This window comes from Astatotilapia calliptera, chromosome 17 (assembly GCF_900246225.1).
Source record: "Astatotilapia calliptera chromosome 17, fAstCal1.2, whole genome shotgun sequence".
NCBI lineage: Eukaryota > Metazoa > Chordata > Actinopteri > Cichliformes > Cichlidae > Astatotilapia > Astatotilapia calliptera.
In genome coordinates, this window is record NC_039318.1 from 17,450,737 (window position 1) to 17,468,791 (window position 18,055).

General features: G+C 41.3%; 1 protein-coding gene across 1 annotated transcript; it reads left to right on the forward strand.

The window, feature by feature from the left end:
* The first annotated feature begins 4,425 nt into the window (after window positions 1–4,425).
* Window positions 4,426–16,210, forward strand: LOC113008583 (tetraspanin-8-like). Its single transcript, XM_026146054.1, has 9 exons — window positions 4,426–4,485; window positions 7,290–7,346; window positions 7,480–7,584; window positions 8,983–9,057; window positions 13,773–13,868; window positions 14,098–14,202; window positions 14,345–14,392; window positions 14,640–14,723; window positions 15,857–16,210. Exons 1-9 carry the CDS (start codon window positions 4,426–4,428, stop codon window positions 16,019–16,021), a joined length of 795 nt encoding a protein of 264 aa, XP_026001839.1. The 3' UTR covers window positions 16,022–16,210.
* Window positions 16,211–18,055: the final 1,845 nt, after the last annotated feature.

Consider the following 18,055-nt stretch of genomic DNA (forward strand, 5'->3'; position numbering starts at 1 on the left):
GGCCTGGGAATGCCTTGGTGTTCCCCCGGATAAGCTGGAGGAGGTGGCTGGGGAGAAGGAGGTCTGGGCCTCTTTGCTTAGGCTGCTGCCCCCGTGACCCGGCCTCGGATAAAGCGGATGAAGATGGATGGATGGATGGATGGATGGATGGATGGATGGACTATTTAGGCTGAAGGTTGGCCTTAGTTGCTGCCAGATCATTGTACCTCCTGTGGTGGAGGAGTTTAGCACTCATGTGCTGCTTTTTTGCTTTGAACTGACTTGATGCTCTTTTGTGCAGATGGTCCATTATTTTCAGTAACCCAGGAAGAAAATAGGAAACCTGTTTGCTGGGGTGCTCTCTCCTGGACAAACTGACATGCAATAATCAAGGTGTAGAAAAGGGTCAAGGCTGAAAAACTCAGGTGAAGTCATGGATCAGTCAGACAGCCATAACAGCCATCTGGATGCTGTAAACATCTCTACAGAGAACTAAAGCAGCCAGAGTGAAAGACAAATGATTCCAAAGTCCTCATGTTGATTTTCTATGTATTTGTGCAGATCCTTTTGTCCACTCCATCATCAGCACAGGCAAGATAAAACTAGATTTTTTTACTTTCTGTGGTCATCATTTACAAAACGATAACTGACAGCAGACGAAGCAGGAATTCTAATTTTACATGTATTATTAGAAAACCGCATTTCCACCACATAAAACAATAAAAAAAAGTAAACAGATGAATCAATAAAAGAGATGAATCAATGTCACTTCCTATTGCAAAATGGGAAGCGGATTTATCAGTTAACTTAGCCCTAAACTTCTGGTCTCAGATTTGCTTAAAAACCTTTCATCTAATTAGAAATCCCAGTCTTCAATTAATTCAATACAAAATATTACATAGAGTGCACTATACAGGTCATCGGATGTTCAAGATGGGCTTTACGTCTACCAACAACTGCTCACACTGCCAAACCAATTCACCGGACAATTATATCCACGCTCTTTGGTTCTGTCCACCAGTTCAGAAGTTTTGGCGCGAGATATGTGAAGACTTATCAAAGTGTCTGAAATGTAAGATTCCAACTTCCCCCTTAGTGTGTTTGTTGGGCAGCTTAGATAATGTCACTTCAGAAAAGAATATAGCCCATATGATCTTCACTGCCCTATGCATAGCCAAGAAAACAGTCCTCATGAACTGGAAAAATAAAAATAATCTTAATTCTAACCAATATAGAAATTATCTATTAGATTACATTAGTCTTGATACAGCCTCTGCCACCACATCAGATCAATTGCTCTGGGCTCCTTTGATCAGCTCCATCACCTAGTGGGGGTGGGGGGTCATAGTTTGGTCCCACCTTCACTGTTGTGATTGGTGTGGGGGTAGGGACAGGCTTAGGGCGTCGGGGGGTTCCCCGGAGGCATTTTCCTTGGGGGGCTCAACCCGGGGTAGCGGTCATGTCCGGTTAGGGGCTCTGTTGGCTCTCAGGTGACTGTTTCCTCGCAGCTGCGTGCAGCGGGACTAGGGGAGGGTCTGTGCTGACGGACGTGGGTTACTGACCTGGTAGCCTGGCTGCCCCTGGGTGGGTCCGGGATGGGCGTGAGGTTCTGGGGGCGCTCCGTCTCTGGGCTGGGGCCCAGGCCGGGCCTCGGGGGCTTGGGTCCTGGTTGGTGTGTTGCCGGGGTTGTGGGCGGGTGGGTGCATGGGGGCCCAGCCCTGGAGCGGGGTGCCGCCGGTGCATCGAGCCACCTGGGGGGCTCTTCAACTGGTGGGGGAGATTGTCACATCTTGCAGGAGCTTTCCTCTCCTCAGGGGCTCTCTCTACAGGAGGGGGAGATACAAGAGAGGTGGAGGAAGATCTCAGCCTGGGTGTTTATTGTCTTATGTAGTCTGGAAGAAGAGTGGATGGTGGGGTGGGTGCAGTTTTTTTCTTCTTTTTTTTCTTTTTCTGCTCATTCTGTTGGTTTTTGGTTTTTGCCCTTCTCCCCCGTCCCTCTTCTCAGCTGTTTCTCTTTCCCTCTTTCTTTCTCCCCTTCTTTTCCCCAGTCATGTCTGTCCCATATTCAGTAAGTGAAAATAAAATAAACAATAAAAGGTGAATCAAATGGACCATTATGGCAAGGCTGGGATGGTCAATTTGGTAAAGTAAATCCGTTGGGCATCTTTCTTTGCCTTTAGACAACAATTCTGATGGCAAAAGAGCCAAACGGGACAGGCAAAAAAAAAAAAAAAAAAAAAAAGTAAAGTACATTTAAAAAAAACATTTTCGAAAATCAAATTTATGCTCATGCACCAAATTTTAAGAAAACTCAGTATTTCAGAAACCACAATCACAAAAACCCTGTTCAAAAAAACGAATGTTAAGAAAACACAATGAATTTTGTTCTTGTTTTTGTTCGACCGTGCTGATGTCTCTTTATTAATATTTAATAGTGTCACGGTCCTGGGTCGGTGACCCAGTGTTTTGTTTGTTATTATTGTTGTTCTATGGTTTCTTTGCTGTAAATGACTTGTTTTCTGATTTGATGTTTTGATTTTTATCATTGTTATCACTATTAGTGTTTAGGTTTCTTTCTCTGTCGTTCTAGCACTCTAGTTCTTTGTTTGGTGATTTCTAGTTCGTAGGTTTTGTCCATGTGTCCCTTTTAGTTTAGTATCAAGTCTGCTCCAGGGGTAAGGGTACCTAGACCCGGTTTGTAGAGTACGCTTGGGGAGTGTGATCGTGTGTACAGCGTCTCTTTATGTCTGTCTCCACGTTGGTTGAGTGTGGAGTAAGTGCATATGAGAGCATGAGGGTGGGAATGGATGTTTGTATATGTGTGTGCCTGTATTTCTGTGTCTATATGTCAGGTTGGGTGTCAGGCGCCACCTCTCTGGGGACATCTCAGGCCCTCCAAGGTTTGGAGGCCTATCTCCCCCTACCACCACTTCCCCTGCCAGTGGCGGACTCCCTCAGGTGTCGGTGCGTTGGTGGTTCTTTGTGTCCGGGGGTGGGCGTCCAGGTACACACCGGCTCACTCCTTGGCGGCCGCTTATCGGGGCCTGGAGCCTGGGGCTCGCTCGGGCCACTTCGGAGGTGGGGTGCCCCCGGCCTCTCGGCCTGGGGCTCGGTCACTCAGGCACGGCTGGCTGCCGGCGGAGCTCACGGGCGCGTCACTGCAACTCCCCCTGGCTTCTGCTCTGCGGCTGCTGAGTGAGCCCTCATCTGGGACTCTCCTCAGCTCTTACTGGGACAGTGGCGCGGCTGCCCCTCTGTTGGTCTTCCTTGGTCTCTTGTGTTCTGGGGGCCTCTGGATGTCTGGAGTTTTGATCTCCTCCATACCTGCTTCATGCCCTGGAGGACGGGGCTGTGGCCCCCCCACACCCTCTAGCAGATCATTACATGAAGGAACCTTTTAAAAAAACAAGCGCGTCCATGCTCACAGGTGTACACACGGGTGATCACACCCACAAACTACACCCTTTTTGGCTCCTACCTCAAAGCACACTGTGTTCTGTTGATCTTATGTGCTGCACAATAATGTTTAATATTTAGTATTTACTGTCATATTCCCATATATCATTGTGATGTTGTTTATTCTATTACTCTTGTTCTCTTCTGCTTGTTTTCTTTTTTCTTTCTCAGCAGGTGATCCAGGTGATTGATATATGCATTTTTCTTTCTCTGCCCGTTCTGTTGGTTTTTGTCTTTTGCCCTTCTCCCCCGTCCCTCTTCTCAGCTGTTTCTCTTTCCCTCTTTCTTTCTCCCTTTCTTTCCCCCAGTCAAGTCTGTCCCGTATTCAGTAAGTGAAAATAAAATAAACAATAAAAGGTGAATCAAATGGACCATTACGGCAAGGCTGGGATGGTCAATCTGGTAAAGTAAATCCGTTGGGCATCTTTCTTTGCCTTTAGACAACAATTCTGATGGCAAAAGAGCCAAACGGGACAGGCAAAAAAAAAAAAAAATAGTATCAAGTCTGCGTCTTTGTAAATTATCTCTTGTTTCCTGTTTTATTTTGATAGTCCCAGTCCTATGTGCAGTGAGTCTAGTTTTACTTGTCCTTGTTTCGTCAGCTCTAATTTCTTCCTCCTGTCTCCAATTCCCTTTGTCATGTTGTTAACATTAGTCCCCCGCTGTGTCTCTCCTGGTGTTTACTTGTGTGTTTTCGTTCTAGCTTCCCAGATTGGGTTTCTGTTTGGTTTGCCATGGTCAGCAATAAAGCTACTTTTGAGTTCACATTTTGCCTCTATTAGTCCTGCGTTTGGGTCCAATCCTGTCTGCCTGCACAGCACATCATGACAAATAATTCATTAGCTTTCTAATCTACAGGAAGCTTCTACAGGAAGCCCTGCCCTTCTCTCTTGCTTTCCAAGATTCATTTGCACTATCACTTTTTCCAACCACCGCTGGATGCAGAATCACAGTACGTGTTGATGCATTTATGCTTCATCATACAGCAGCATGAGTCAGGTCAGCTCTTCTCTCAGACATTTCTTCTTCGGCTTCAACGTCTTCTTTTTGGTGAGTAACTGGATTTTAAAAGGGGGAAATGGTTCTGTTTTCTTTCTAAGAAGATGAAAGGTATGAGAGAGAGAACAGTAAAGACACACAATGAGTCGGGATTTTTGAGTTATTGACATTCACATCTCTACAGAGCTAGTAAATAAATCAATACAAACAATCTGAACATGTAAATTTTATGACAGTCTGAAGCTAGAACATGATCTGTTCAGAGGCACAGGGATATAATTTCACGTTCTACAGTCACATTAAGCTGCTATTTGTTTTAAAGGGGAGTTTCAGATATTCTGTTCTACTTCAGACAGCCTGGTGTTCTACTGATCAAAACATTTGAATGATTTTATCGTTTCCTCTGCAAATGAAAATGCAAAGGGGCTGAGAGGTAAGCTCCATCAAAATCTTAAAAACAATGATGGCTAGAGTTTGCAGCAAAGCACACGATAGCTGAAGAGTCCAGAAAAACACAAAGCAATCAGAAAAAAGGTACAAAAACTTTAAGAAGATCAGGACATGCAGGGAAGACAAATAGCTTTGGTTTAGCTTGTTTGTTGGCTAGTTAGATTTTTAAACCATGTGTTAGAAACTAACAGAATGATCACCCAGGAAAGAAAAGGCAGTAATCAAAGTTGGTGGTGAGCAAGGCTGGACTGGGACAAAAAATCGGCCCGGGCATTTTGACTAGAGACCGGCCCACCAGGATAAAGATTGAAAATGTGACGTCATTCAGGGGTAAAACCGCAAAGGATTCTGGGAACTTGTGGCAAGAGGTACTAGCGCACGCAGGCTTTCAATTGAACTCAGTTACACAGCGATAAAAAGAAACACAAAAAATGGCAAGAAGCTGTTGTATTATTAACTGCAATAGCCGGTCACATGACAGCCACGGGAAGCCGATCGTTTGTTTTTTTTTATCGGATTACGTCGTTGAAGAGAAATATTTTAAGCCATGTTTCCGAAGTAAGAGCCGACGGATGGTCTGGATATACCAAATATAACGTCCCAGAACACTCCAGCTCACAGGTTAGTCTGCTCCAAGCATTTCCACAAAGGTCAGAGTTTTGTAGTAGTTAATACGTCATTTTTCTTAACATAATTGGTGATATAGGTTACAAGCAAGTCTGGCGCTGAACAGAAATTGTCGCGCTATGCTCCTTTATTTATTGTGCATAAATAGTGAATTGTCCTGACACAATATTGCGTTTCGCTTCTGTTATTATGGTACATTGACAAAAACATATGCTTTTATTCACAGGATAAAACAGTTGTTTTGTATCACTAATTGTCCAGTGCGATTACAGCATACAATATTATTGTCACTGCTACATTTCTGTGATGAACCAGAAATTATTTCCACTACTAATTAATTACCGTTGAGCTCAAAGGTTATATTAATAAACGGTTAACGAATGTGTATTTATGACGACGATTTGTGAGACTGGTAAACTTACCTTTGTTCGTACGATGGTCTTTCGTTCTACACGGTGCATTTCAAGTTCCTGTACCCATCCGTCGGTAAACTGTACCTGGGCTTGTTGCAGTGACCTGAAGTTACTAAACTTCACGAGTGTATGCACTCACTCCAAGAACCGTATAATTATAAATATGAGTGTGGTGAAAGTTGGGCAGCACGCTAACGTCCTTTGTCCACTCTGTGTGCTCGTACGGGTCTGACCCTTTCACTCCTTTGATTTTTTCCTCGTATCTTTTCTTTGTCTTTTCGTCGAGTCTGTCTTTGTACGGACCGGCATTGAACGTTTGTGGTGCTGCAAATGCTTGCATTTGATGCGGTACTTGGATTGTTCCCGGCATGCAATGCGCGAAAAATCACGTGATTGCTAAACAAGGGGGCGGGTGCATTCGGCCTCCTCGGCTGTAATTGGTCCAGCCCAGAGTCGATCATGACCAACTGGCCAATCCAACACCTTTCATTATATATACCCTTCCTAAAAAAAAATAAATAAAAAAAATCCATCGGCCCATAAAAACAAAAAATCATCAGCGGCCCACCGGGCAAATGCCCAATGGCCAGTCCAGCTATGGTGGTGAGGCATTTGAGTTCCAACAGCGGCAACAGGTATTGCCGGTTTCAAGGGCACAAAGAGCAGATCTCACAGGGGTCAGTATTCATGGCCACAGACAGACCAGTTATCCAAAGCATAAAAACAGACTCCACAACAAGATGGAGGCCGTGAGCGGACCTGGGCCAACACAACGCGCCTTAAGCAGGAAGCCTGATAACTGCTCACTCAGCAGGTGAGTAGTCTTAGCCCTAACCCCCACAGCTGCTCAGCGTTCCAGCAGGAAGGTGGAGACATGGGGGAGCACACACAGAGTTGTTTTCATTTCTTAGTGGGGACATCTAATTGACATAATGCTTTCCCTAGCCGCTTACCCTAACCATCAAAAATGAATGCCTAACCCTACCCATAACCTAAATGTAACCCTGACACTTAAACCACATTTTGAGTCTTAAAAATACCTTCAAACTCGTCACGACGGACATTTTGTCCCCATAAGGGACTGTCAGTCCCCACAAGTATAGTCACGTTCCAATTTTTGGTCCCCACAAAGATATGTAAACATGGTATACAGACAAAGGGAGAAAACAACTATAGAAAAACACACAGGAAAGGCGAGCCAGCACGAGAGACTCGAGGACCACGACTCCATAATAAGGTTCCATCTCAGACATAAACGTAGAAAATTAAATGGTGTTGGTTTACACTTGTACACAGCCCAGAAAACACAGGATTCCCCTTTTGTTGAAACTTCCTTGGATGATATGCTGCTCTGCTGTGTTTCAGCTCATAGTGGGACTCATTACAACTCCGGCTCTGCTGTTTAAATGTTATCATGACAATGTAAGTAGCACACACACACACACACACACACACACACACACACACACACACACACACACACACACACACACACACACACACACAGCTGTTTGTTATGAAGCACTAATCAAGCATAAAACTATTCTTCATTCAGGTTGTTCAGACAACCCACCTTTACATCTTTGCCTCCGTTACCGTGGTGATCAGCATCTTGGGGGCTCACGGAGCCCACACGGCAAATCTGATGAGCCTAACTGTGGTGAGCAAAAACTCAATGGCTGCTGACTGACAAATATTAGTAATTTTTCAGGTAAACTGAAGCATGAAAGAGTTTTGTTCTCACTTCTGCCATCTGTTATTTTCTGTCACATGTACATTACTTGAACATCCCTGTTAACTTTTAGCTTACATGGAGTCTGTTTTTCCAGCTCTTGGAGCTGTATGATGTCACAGAGGGGATATCCCTAATAACACTTATAATAAAGCTGACTTAAAGGGAAGGCCTTAACCCCCATCCTAATCACTAGGGTTCATGCAGATCCGAGGTGTATATTTGTTGTAATATCTACCTCATTCCACTTTTTTACAACCTTGTCAAAAGCACCCAATGTCACCTATACAGTTTTAAAGATTTGAACTTTTTATTCACTTAATGTTTGCCATGAACCCCAAAGTAAAGTAATATAAAACATCTGGGGAGTAAGTAGGTTACATTTTGGCGCTATAGTGGAACCAAAGCTGGGTCGTTCCCTGATCTTGGGTCATCCCAAAGGTCTTTTCTTTGCTTCCAAGCCACAGACAGGAAGGTGGTGATAATTTGGTCCTTCTGTCACCAGCCAGCATAGCCTGAGGCAAGTTATTAATGTCAGCTAAGAAGAGAAATACATATTGGAAATAATATAATCATAAATAATCAATAACAAATATACACCAATTATCATTTTCTCGACTGTTTCCATTTGCATTTTTCTTTTCTTTTTGTAAATTCTCCCATTGTTAACCAAACTAAAACTACCAGCATCCACCTTTTTTTTTGTTTAATGGAAATTTTGATTGATTTTGATAATAAAACACTGAAAACTGAAGAATTTCTGTCACTTGAATCCAGATTCATATTTTTAAAAAATGCTTCAGCATACTGCTTTTTAATGAGACTATTTAATCGGAAATAAGAGCAGCATGGAGATTTTGTAAAGTAGTGAAACAAATTCTACTTTTTACTTAATTAAAAAGTACAAAAGTTTTACCTTAAAATATATTTCATGTGAAGACAGTGAAAGTGCTCATTGTGCAGAACACATAATCACATTGGATCATATTTATTGATTCATGTATTTATTACTTATTGATATAAGTTACTTATTTACTGCTAAGTTTCTTTCTCTTTATCCAAAATAAAACAGCATGACATATTATTATAGTTCATGAAAGCTGTACTTTAGAAAAGAATTTGAGATAATGCACCCCACATCATTCTTATTTCTGAAAATCAGATGAACAGAGTTATCTTTCTCCCACGTCTCTCCTGCTCCTTAAAAGCCCCATGTTGATGTGGTTAGATACAAAATAGAAAACTACAACCAAAATAAAACAAAATGCAACAAAGGTATTTACATATAGAAGCTGAGGCAGCATCTCTTTGGTTCCTTCTCTGCAGTTCCTGCTGTGCACGTTCATTGGAAGTCTGCTGATGCTCAGAGCTGGAGCTATCACTGCTGCAGCCCGACCAAACGTAAGGACCCGGTTTCTTTTTACTGTGTTGGTTCTGTATTCAACATTCAGCAACGAAGCTTCTCCCTCAAACTCAGCATTCCCAACAAAACACAAACAGATCCCAGGTTCATGCAGGAACATCAGAAACATGGAGGTTTTTCATTGTGCTACATGGACCTTGTCAGAGTTGACATCCTGAAAGAAGAAATGCATTTTAACCACAACAGTAATTTACCAAAAAGTATGAAGAGTGCTAACAGCACACCACTTGGGTTCTGTTGGGTTATCTCAAAGTTAATTAGGAAAGTGTGTGGGGGGACCTGAGTTTGAGTACAAAGTGGAAGAAAAAGTTACAGGACCTATAAAGTTTATTTTTTAGAGGTATAGCAGATGTTTCCCTTTTTTCTCAAGAAAAATTAAACGCAAATAATTGTTTATCCTGTAAATTAATAGTATTAATGTTTCAGACAGGCACAGCTGATGACATTTGCTCTCTAGCTCCAACACTGAACGTTTTATTATTAGCCGGTAGCTTAATCCAATGTAGCAGATGGCTAATGTGGCTGTTGGGTAACTGCTAATGGCTAAACGGCAAATGTTACTGACAATGTTCCCTCTAATTTTCCATGTGTCTGAGCGAACACACAAACTCCCTGAGTGATCCCTTGAAGCACTGTGAGCAACAGCAGACGTGTGCACTGTGGTCACGCCAGCATCGAATCCATCCAAGTTACATGGTTTATTAAAATAATCAAATTACAGCGTTTACATTTATGTTAGACTACTTTTAATTAACTGCTTTAGCCCACTTACATTGAAAATTTAAAAAAAATCTTGTTCATGACCTGTGTAGTATGTTAACACTATTGGAAGTAAAAATAACTTAAACTCCAATTTTGAAAACACGTGTTTTCCACAGAAAAACAAAAACAAAACAAAGTTGTACAACTTTGTTTTGTTTTGTTTTTATGAAGCTCTGACTTGTATTATGAGTCTGTGGTCTGGGAGAGAGTCCTGTAACTCTCTGTCTGCAAAATACATTATTTAAAGACCAATGTTGGGCAATTAATTATATAATTACTTCTTCAAAACAGTGAGTTTTGCAAAAAACAAAGTGTTTTGCAGCTATTTATTTAATGTCAAACTATTTACAGAACAATCAGGTGTTCTGTATCAAATTTGATGCCACACAAATTATTTGTGCCACTCCAAAACATAATTTCTCTCCACTATAAGATAAAGGAGAACAACAGAATAGAATAGAATAGAATAGAATAGAATTCAACTTTATTGTCATTGCACATGCACAGGGCAACAAAATGCAGTTTGCATCCATCCAGAAGTGCTTTAGTGATATAGATATATTACAACATATATTAGCAATAATATAGATATGTGAGTATATTACAGAAATGGGTCTATTATGGTATGTTATAATGTACACGGTATGAAGTATGTTGTGAATATTCTATAACTATAAGTATGTACAGGCTGTAGTGAGTACAAGCTATGTACAGGCTATGAACAGGATATAAATATGAAAAACTATACAGAATATGAAATAAATAACTTTACAGAATCTGAGATATACAGCTATACAGAAATGGGAACTGTGCAAGTTGTAAACAGTTGTAGGATTAAAGATTATCGAATGTACAGAATGATTATTTACACAGAGCTATACAGTAGTGCAGTTAAGATAAGTGAGATATGTGGATAGTTTCTACAGAGGCTAAAGTGCTAGTGGTTGTGAGTGGTGGTTCAGTCCATGTTATTATTGTGTGTTTGAGGGTACAGTTGTCCATTGTGGGTGTGTGTATGTTCAGTCCATGAGTTTAACGTGGGTCAGATGCAGAGATGGGCAGTAACGCGTTACTTGTAACGCGTTACTGTAATCTGATTACTTTTTTCAAGTAACGAGTAAAGTAAGGGATTACTATTGCAAAATCGGTAATTAGATTACCGTTACTTTCCCGTAGGAACGCTGCGTTACTGCGTTACTAAAACCGTGATTTTTTTTGCGAGAATGTCTCATGACAGTGACGTAAGCAAGTGCGACGTTGGTGACAGCAGCTGTGTGCAGATCAACAATGGATAATATATCGAGTGCGGGAGAGAGTATGAGCGTGCAGCGTTTAAAGTGTGGAAGTACTGACCTTACTTTGAGTTTGATTCCATAAAAAGTGACAAAAACATTAGCGTCCATCGTGCGTGGGAAGAAAACTTCTTTTTACAGCGAAAAAAACCCCTAAACTTCCGAGCAAGCACCAAGTAGCTACGACGTGATGGGAAACTCACAGAGACACTCGCGCGGATTCTTCAACTGACCGCAGCACACCTACACCAGGGTAACCCTCCGCCTACCCTGCTCCTGCTTTACAGGTGAAAATAGAGCAAAAGGACCGCTGAGTCTTTGACTTTATTTATTTTCTGTTGTGTTTTACTTGCATCTGTTTGAAAGAGTGAGTGAAAACACAAAAAATATTTTATTTTATGTGCTGGAATGTGTAGAAAATAGGTTTAAATGTTAAACTAATTTATTCAAGTCAGAGAATGTTGCATATAATTAAATGTTTTGCTTGATGCATAAAGTTAAAAGATTAAAACTGATAAAACAAGTTAAAAAAAGAGACTTTTCCATTTGATTACATTTTGTATGATGGATTATGTAGAAAAAGTAGAATTGGGCTGAAAGATCTATCACTTTATCACCTCTTCAGGTTGTAAATCGTGTTTTTAAAAAGTAACTAAGTAACTAAGTAATTAATTACTTTTGAAAATAAGTAATCAGTAAAGTAACGGGATTACTTTTTGGGGGGAGTAATCAGTAATTAATTACTGATTACTTTTTTCAAGTAACTTGACCAACACTGGTCAGATGTCAGGAGGCAGAGTTCAGGAGTCTGACAGCTGTGGGGAAGAAGCTGTTCCGGTACCTGGTGGTCTTAGTCCGGAGGCTCCTGTGGCGCCTCCCAGAGGGCAGGAGGGTGAAGAGTCCATGTGATGGGTGACTGGGGTCTTTGATGATTTTCCCAGCCCTTTTCAGACACCGCTTCCTGTAGATGTCTTTTATGGCAGGAAGTGGTGCGATGCGCTGGGCAGTTTTCACGACCCTCTGCAACGCCTTTCGGTCCGAGGCAGAGCAGTTCCCATACCAGACTGTTATACAGTTGGTCAGGATGCTCTGCAGCCTGATACCTGCAGGCCTGACAACAGGAGATGTAATCAGAAGGTTGGTGGTTCGATCCCAGGCTGCATCCTGGCTGCATGCCAAATATCCTTGGGCAAGATACTAACCCCATGTTTGCCTACTGGTGGTGGTCAGAGGGCCCAGTGGCGCCTGTGTCCGGCAGCCTCACCTCTGTCAGTGCGCCCCAGGGCAGCTGTGGCTACAATGTAGCTTGCCATCGCCAGTGTGTGAATGTGTGTGTGAATGGGTGAATGACTGAATGTAGTGTAAAGCGCTTTGGGGTCCTATGGACTAGAAAAGCGCTATACAAATGCAGGCCATTTACCAAATGCAGGCAGACCATGTATCACTCCTGTAACACCTGTAACATTCAGCAGTCGCCTCATTGTTCTGACACACACAACAGAACTATTGACTACACTACACACTAACTACACAAGATTTGCGCTAAACATCACAAATCTCTCACATCTCAAAACACCGCCGTCACTCCTAAAACTTCCCCCTTCCTAAACATCTAAATGCCATGTTGCCATATCATTTTTTGATTAGTCGACATGGTACATTTTTCTACCAATAGGAAAAGCGAGGGGCGCAAGGGGGTGGTTTTGTTTTTGCTCACAGGCGGAGAGGGCTTTCGAGCGCTTTCCTTATAAAACACTGTTTTTACCGTTTCTTCCCGCAGTAAATATAAACAACGAAAGTATTCAAGAAAAAAAACAAACATTGCAGATATTTTTATCATAACTATGGTTTTACGTGGCCTATCAACACAATTTAAAAACTGGTATAAAGTCCACACTTTTTCCGTCAATTGTTCCGTCTGTCCTGCTCACATCTAAAATGGTTGTACACGTTGTCATTAACGTGGCTTCACTCCACATCAGCCACGCCGCTTTGCTAGCTAAAACACCGGTGTGGGAACATAAGGACGCTGTCATAGCCTGTCAACGTTGATTAGCTGCGTATGTGAATGCATTGGCTAGACTATGGGATAAGGTGGCATCATTCTAATCCCATACTGGAGCAGCCAGTCACTTACTGACTAACACTGCAGAACAGAATGAATTGTTAACGTATTTATTTTAATTTCAGTTCAGGATAGTTTTTTTTTTGTGCGCAACGCAGATTTTCTGTGCACAGAGACCGTGCCAGCAGTGCGCAATTGCGCATGCGCGCAGCTTAGAGGGAACATTGGTTACTGATAACTGTTGAGTGCTGTTGAGATGGGAGCTTTACTGACCTCTTAAAATTCATCATAAAGAGTTATTCGCTGTTATGAAAGTCAGCTTCAGCTGGTGGTGAGGTCAGGATGAACTGTCTGTCTGCGGCACTGATACTGATCCAAATGAGTATCCAGACCAATAGTAATTTTAGCATTGATTTCTTTTCTTTGTCTACCCTAGTATTGATTGCTTTTGTTTCCACTAGTTTTGAGCAGACATGCACAATTTTAATTTGAGTAAAATGTCATCAAATGCAGGTTGTTTGATGTTTTATAGATTATTATGAACTAATAAACACACTCCTGTGTGATTTTTCAGTTGGGGCATGTGATGGAGGAAAGGTTTCGTTTGCTTTTGCCACTGGATCAGGCTTCAGGTGACATCAGGGATCAGGTTGAAAGACTACAGACATCAGTAAGCACCTATCACACTGTCAGGCAGTATAGCACAATACTTTGAGTCCAGGAGCAAAAGGAAAGCCAGAGCTTTAAGATTTCTGACTTCCACAAGATATGCTCTGTATTATTCAGTATTATTTTTGATGTGGCAGCAGTCACCAGCACCGAGTTCTGTGTGGTTTGTTCTGCACTGTGTGGTGTAAATAACACTGCAGCTTGTAGCTCTTCTTCCCGTCCGTGTTTAGTTGCACTGCTGTGGTCTGTTTGGCTACAAAGACTGGGAGAACAGCATCCCTGATTCCTGCCTGTGCAAACAGGATGTAGAGGAATGTCAGACAGTCAGCTACACAGTGAGTAAAAGAAGCTGAGACACTAATAACTTGCAGAGTTATTGTATTAACTCAGTTTCATGTGAGGTGTTGACGCTTTCTGAAATGGTTCCAACTGAAAGACAAACAAAATGACTCCTGAGTTTGTTTCCTGTGTTTTTAGAACTTCCTGTTGAACCTTTTCTGGCAGAAGAAGTCTGTCTTCACACAGGTGAGAGCTGCTAAATGCTAAAATTAAAGTTATCACTTGATACACAGGTGTGAACATATAAAAAGTGTATACCTTCAACGTTCACATCAAGGCCAATGCTCTCTCTGACAATTTTAAAGAAGTTTTAACAGATATGTGATTATGAAATAATGGAGGTAAGTGTTATCTGTTTCCTGATCCCCTGAAAAAAATTCCTTTTCCTGTCACTGCAGTCAGAGTTTATATGTGTTTGTCTCTCTGTCTTCAGCCCTGCTTTCCCATCATCAGCAGCAGGGTTGTAAGAAATGCCAACATCACCCTGGGCGTGATCTTTGGTCTCTTTGTTCTAACAGTGAGTTATTCATTAAAGTAAAATGTGTTATGTCACCATAGCTCTGCTTTTTTAATGTTTTCTTGCCTTGTATTTAAATCTCCTCCAAAACCGTAAAAAAGCATTTTGAAATGATTTATGTCCACATCTCTGACAGCCCAGGTAATGCTGAATGATGTGTGCTCTTAACAAATACTTAGAAATATTTACAGAGAATGTTTTTTTTAAAAGAAAGAGCTGATTCAGAACTTTGGAAATACACCAACTTTTCAGCACTGGAATAGTAAACTTTTTCCTGCTATGATCCTTTAGCTTGGGTAAACTCATCTTCACCACAGAGTGTCATGGTTCAGCTGTGTGGCAGGCAGGAGAGGACCCAAACGCAAACTCACGGAGACAAAACCTAAACTCAAAAACACAGCTTTAATGCTGGCATAAAGTGAAACACAAAAAACAGTACTAAACTTAAACTGGGGAGACTAAAGCACGAGGAGCCACAGGGGAAACTCACACAGCTATGAGGGAGACTACGACACTGACAAAGAGAAACACAGAGCTTAAATACACAGAGGGATAAGGAGGGAATGAGACGCAGAAGGGGAGCACAGCTGGGAGAAATCAGGACTGGACGAGACAGAGACGCAAAACTAGAAACACTCACATGAGGCATGGACCTTCAAAGTAAAACAGGAAGTATCACACAGAGACGCGAACTAGACACAGTGGAGACAGCAACTAAGAAACAGAGACAAACCATAAGGCAGAGGTCTAAGAACCAAAATACACAGAGGGAAATACTCAGCTTTGAACACAAGAGACTAGACTAGAGGGAGTAACAAAAGACCAACCATGAGAACATAATGCACAATGCAGGGTGACAAAACAAGAAACTCAAACATGCAAAGACACACCATAAACAGAACAGAGGGGGCACAGAGAGACATGAAGGGCAGGGGAGACTTAACATGGGTTGAAACACAAGGGGGAACTAATAAGCAAATGAACATAGGAGGCCTAATGAGCTAAACATACTATAAACATCAAAATGAACTAGAACTCAAAACACTGGGTCCTAAGACCCAGGATCGTGACACAGAGTGCATGAGTGACAAACATCATCATGTCAGTCTTTATTAACTGTTGTTTGTGTGTAGCTCTTCGGCATGGTGCTGTCATCACTGCTGATCTATCAGATGTATAACACGAGCATCAGGTTGAACTGCCAGTGGATGGACCAGCCACCTGCCTACGAGCTGCTGGACGACACGCCAGAGAAGACGCCTTCAGCCTCAAACCCTCCTCACAACTTTCAGTTATAGAGCTGGTGTTAGTCTAAACCACCTATACTAAATCAATCAATTAATCTAATGGGACATGACCTGATAAAGACAGAGGGAATGGACACAGGCTACATATACACTGGGGATAGAAGGGTAATATATCATATATCAGTAATATCATATCTGTGGAATAAAAAAATAAATAAAAAAGGAACCTTCAGATGTTGTTTGGTGACAGAAAATATATATATATGATTAAATATCAGATAAGCAGATTCAATCTGTTTGTAATCTTTCCTCTGTGCTGAGCTTCGTATCTCCCGCCCCCTCACCGCTTTGAGGGCGAGCTGGAGTTAAGGGAGAGCTGTCATGGTTCTGAGTCTTTGACTCAGCATTTTGAATTTTGTTCTGGACTTGGTATTTATTTCTTTGAAAGGTTAACATAATTAATGTTCTAGTTTCTTAGTTTGTTATTTATAGTTCTTGATTTTTTGTTTTGTTGTGTTAGTTATCTCTTTATCCCCAGTCCCAGCGTCAGGTTCACATGACTTAGTTTCAGTGTGTGTGTTTGTCAGTTTCTCTGTTGAGTCCTCCCACACATTCCATTTCACAGGACAGCTCTGGTATTTAGTTCCAGGTTTTCCCTCTCTTTCCCATATTTTCTTACTATTAACAGTTCATTTGCTACAGCGAGACATAGTCTGATGAACTGCCAGCAACCACAAAAGCACTTTGTGTCAACTCGTGTTATTCCCAAGTATGGTGTATTAATAAAAGTGTTTAGGCTACTGTACATGAAAAAGTAGCCAATTAGTAAAACAGTTATTTTGAAAAAGGAGAGCAAAAGAATATAAAAATGACAAGAATACTTATCATTTCCCTTTCTCATTACTGGTCTGTTTTCCTCAAAGCTGCATATTGTGTAACAATGACCACAGACTCAGTGGATTTTTTTCTGCACTGTTTTTACACACTCAAAAAAAAAAAAACAGTCTATACGGCTGTTGATGTTTAAGGTCTGGGAAAGCTTTTATAAATTCTCTCTCTCTTCCAACGAAAGTAAAACTCCTGGAAGCAAAATGAGTCACAGCTGGATGTTTAAACTGCGTGCACGTGAGCCCAACAACGTCCATACAGCTTTTCTCTCCGGCTCAGCAGCAGAAATTTTCCACTGCTGCTCCTGGTGCCAAAACATTGCGTTTGTGTGTGTGTGTGTGTGTGTGTGTGTGTGTGTGTGTGTGTGTGTGTGTGTGTGTGTGTGTGTGTGTGTGTGTGTGTGTGTGTTATGCCTAATATATTTGCTTGTATTGATAAATAGTTTGTAGTGAACAGGATTTAAGATAAGAGTATAACATAAAGAAATAGAAATATTAAATATCTTTATGACTCTCTCTTATTGACCGGTCACGCAGTCACACCAGAATAATTTGCGCACCTATACGGTTCAATATACCAGCGCAATTCATCATGGTGCCTTTAAGGGCACCTCGTAAATTCAGGAATACTGCAGCCATATAACTTGAAAACAACCACACGTGTATCCAAAAACATTTTTAATAACAGTGTGGTGGTGTTTGCAGAAAACAAGTTTTAAATTTTTTCTTTGAATTTGTGCTCATGCTCAGTGATTTCTAGGATGTAATCATTTCAAAATGTTGCAGTTGTAAAAATCCGTAAATGATCACTGTCAGCTTGCCTGCTGTGACAAACTGAACAAGAATATGAGGTTAATAATTAATGGCGGCTGATAACCGCTTGGTTGTTAGATCCTTTGAAGTGTGTAACTATGTCTGTATATTAGTGTGTACTTTGCATTTTCATTTTATTTTTTGTAAAAAATGAAGGTTATTACAAACAGTCCTGTTGATGTGTTAAATAAAAAAAATGAAATTTGGTGGTAAAAATGAAATATTTAGAAGCTACCTTATTGATTTTAGCATTAAATTATAATAAACTTTATCAACAGGAACACCAAAATGGTTATAGATATGTTTATCCCAGCAAAGGGAAATAAACCCCCCAGAAAAGCCTTGTAAGCGATCTTGCAGTTTGGATTACAGAATTTAAGAGGTT

Coding starts and splice junctions, on each gene's coding strand:
- LOC113008583 (XM_026146054.1), top strand. CDS start 4,426: ATGAGTCAGGTCAGCTCTTCTCTCAGACATTTCTTCTTCGGCTTCAAC. Junction 14,203..14,344: donor GTCAGACAGTCAGCTACACA/GTGAGTAAAAGA, acceptor CTGTGTTTTTAG/AACTTCCTGTTGAACCTTTT. Junction 14,724..15,856: donor TTGGTCTCTTTGTTCTAACA/GTGAGTTATTCA, acceptor GTTTGTGTGTAG/CTCTTCGGCATGGTGCTGTC.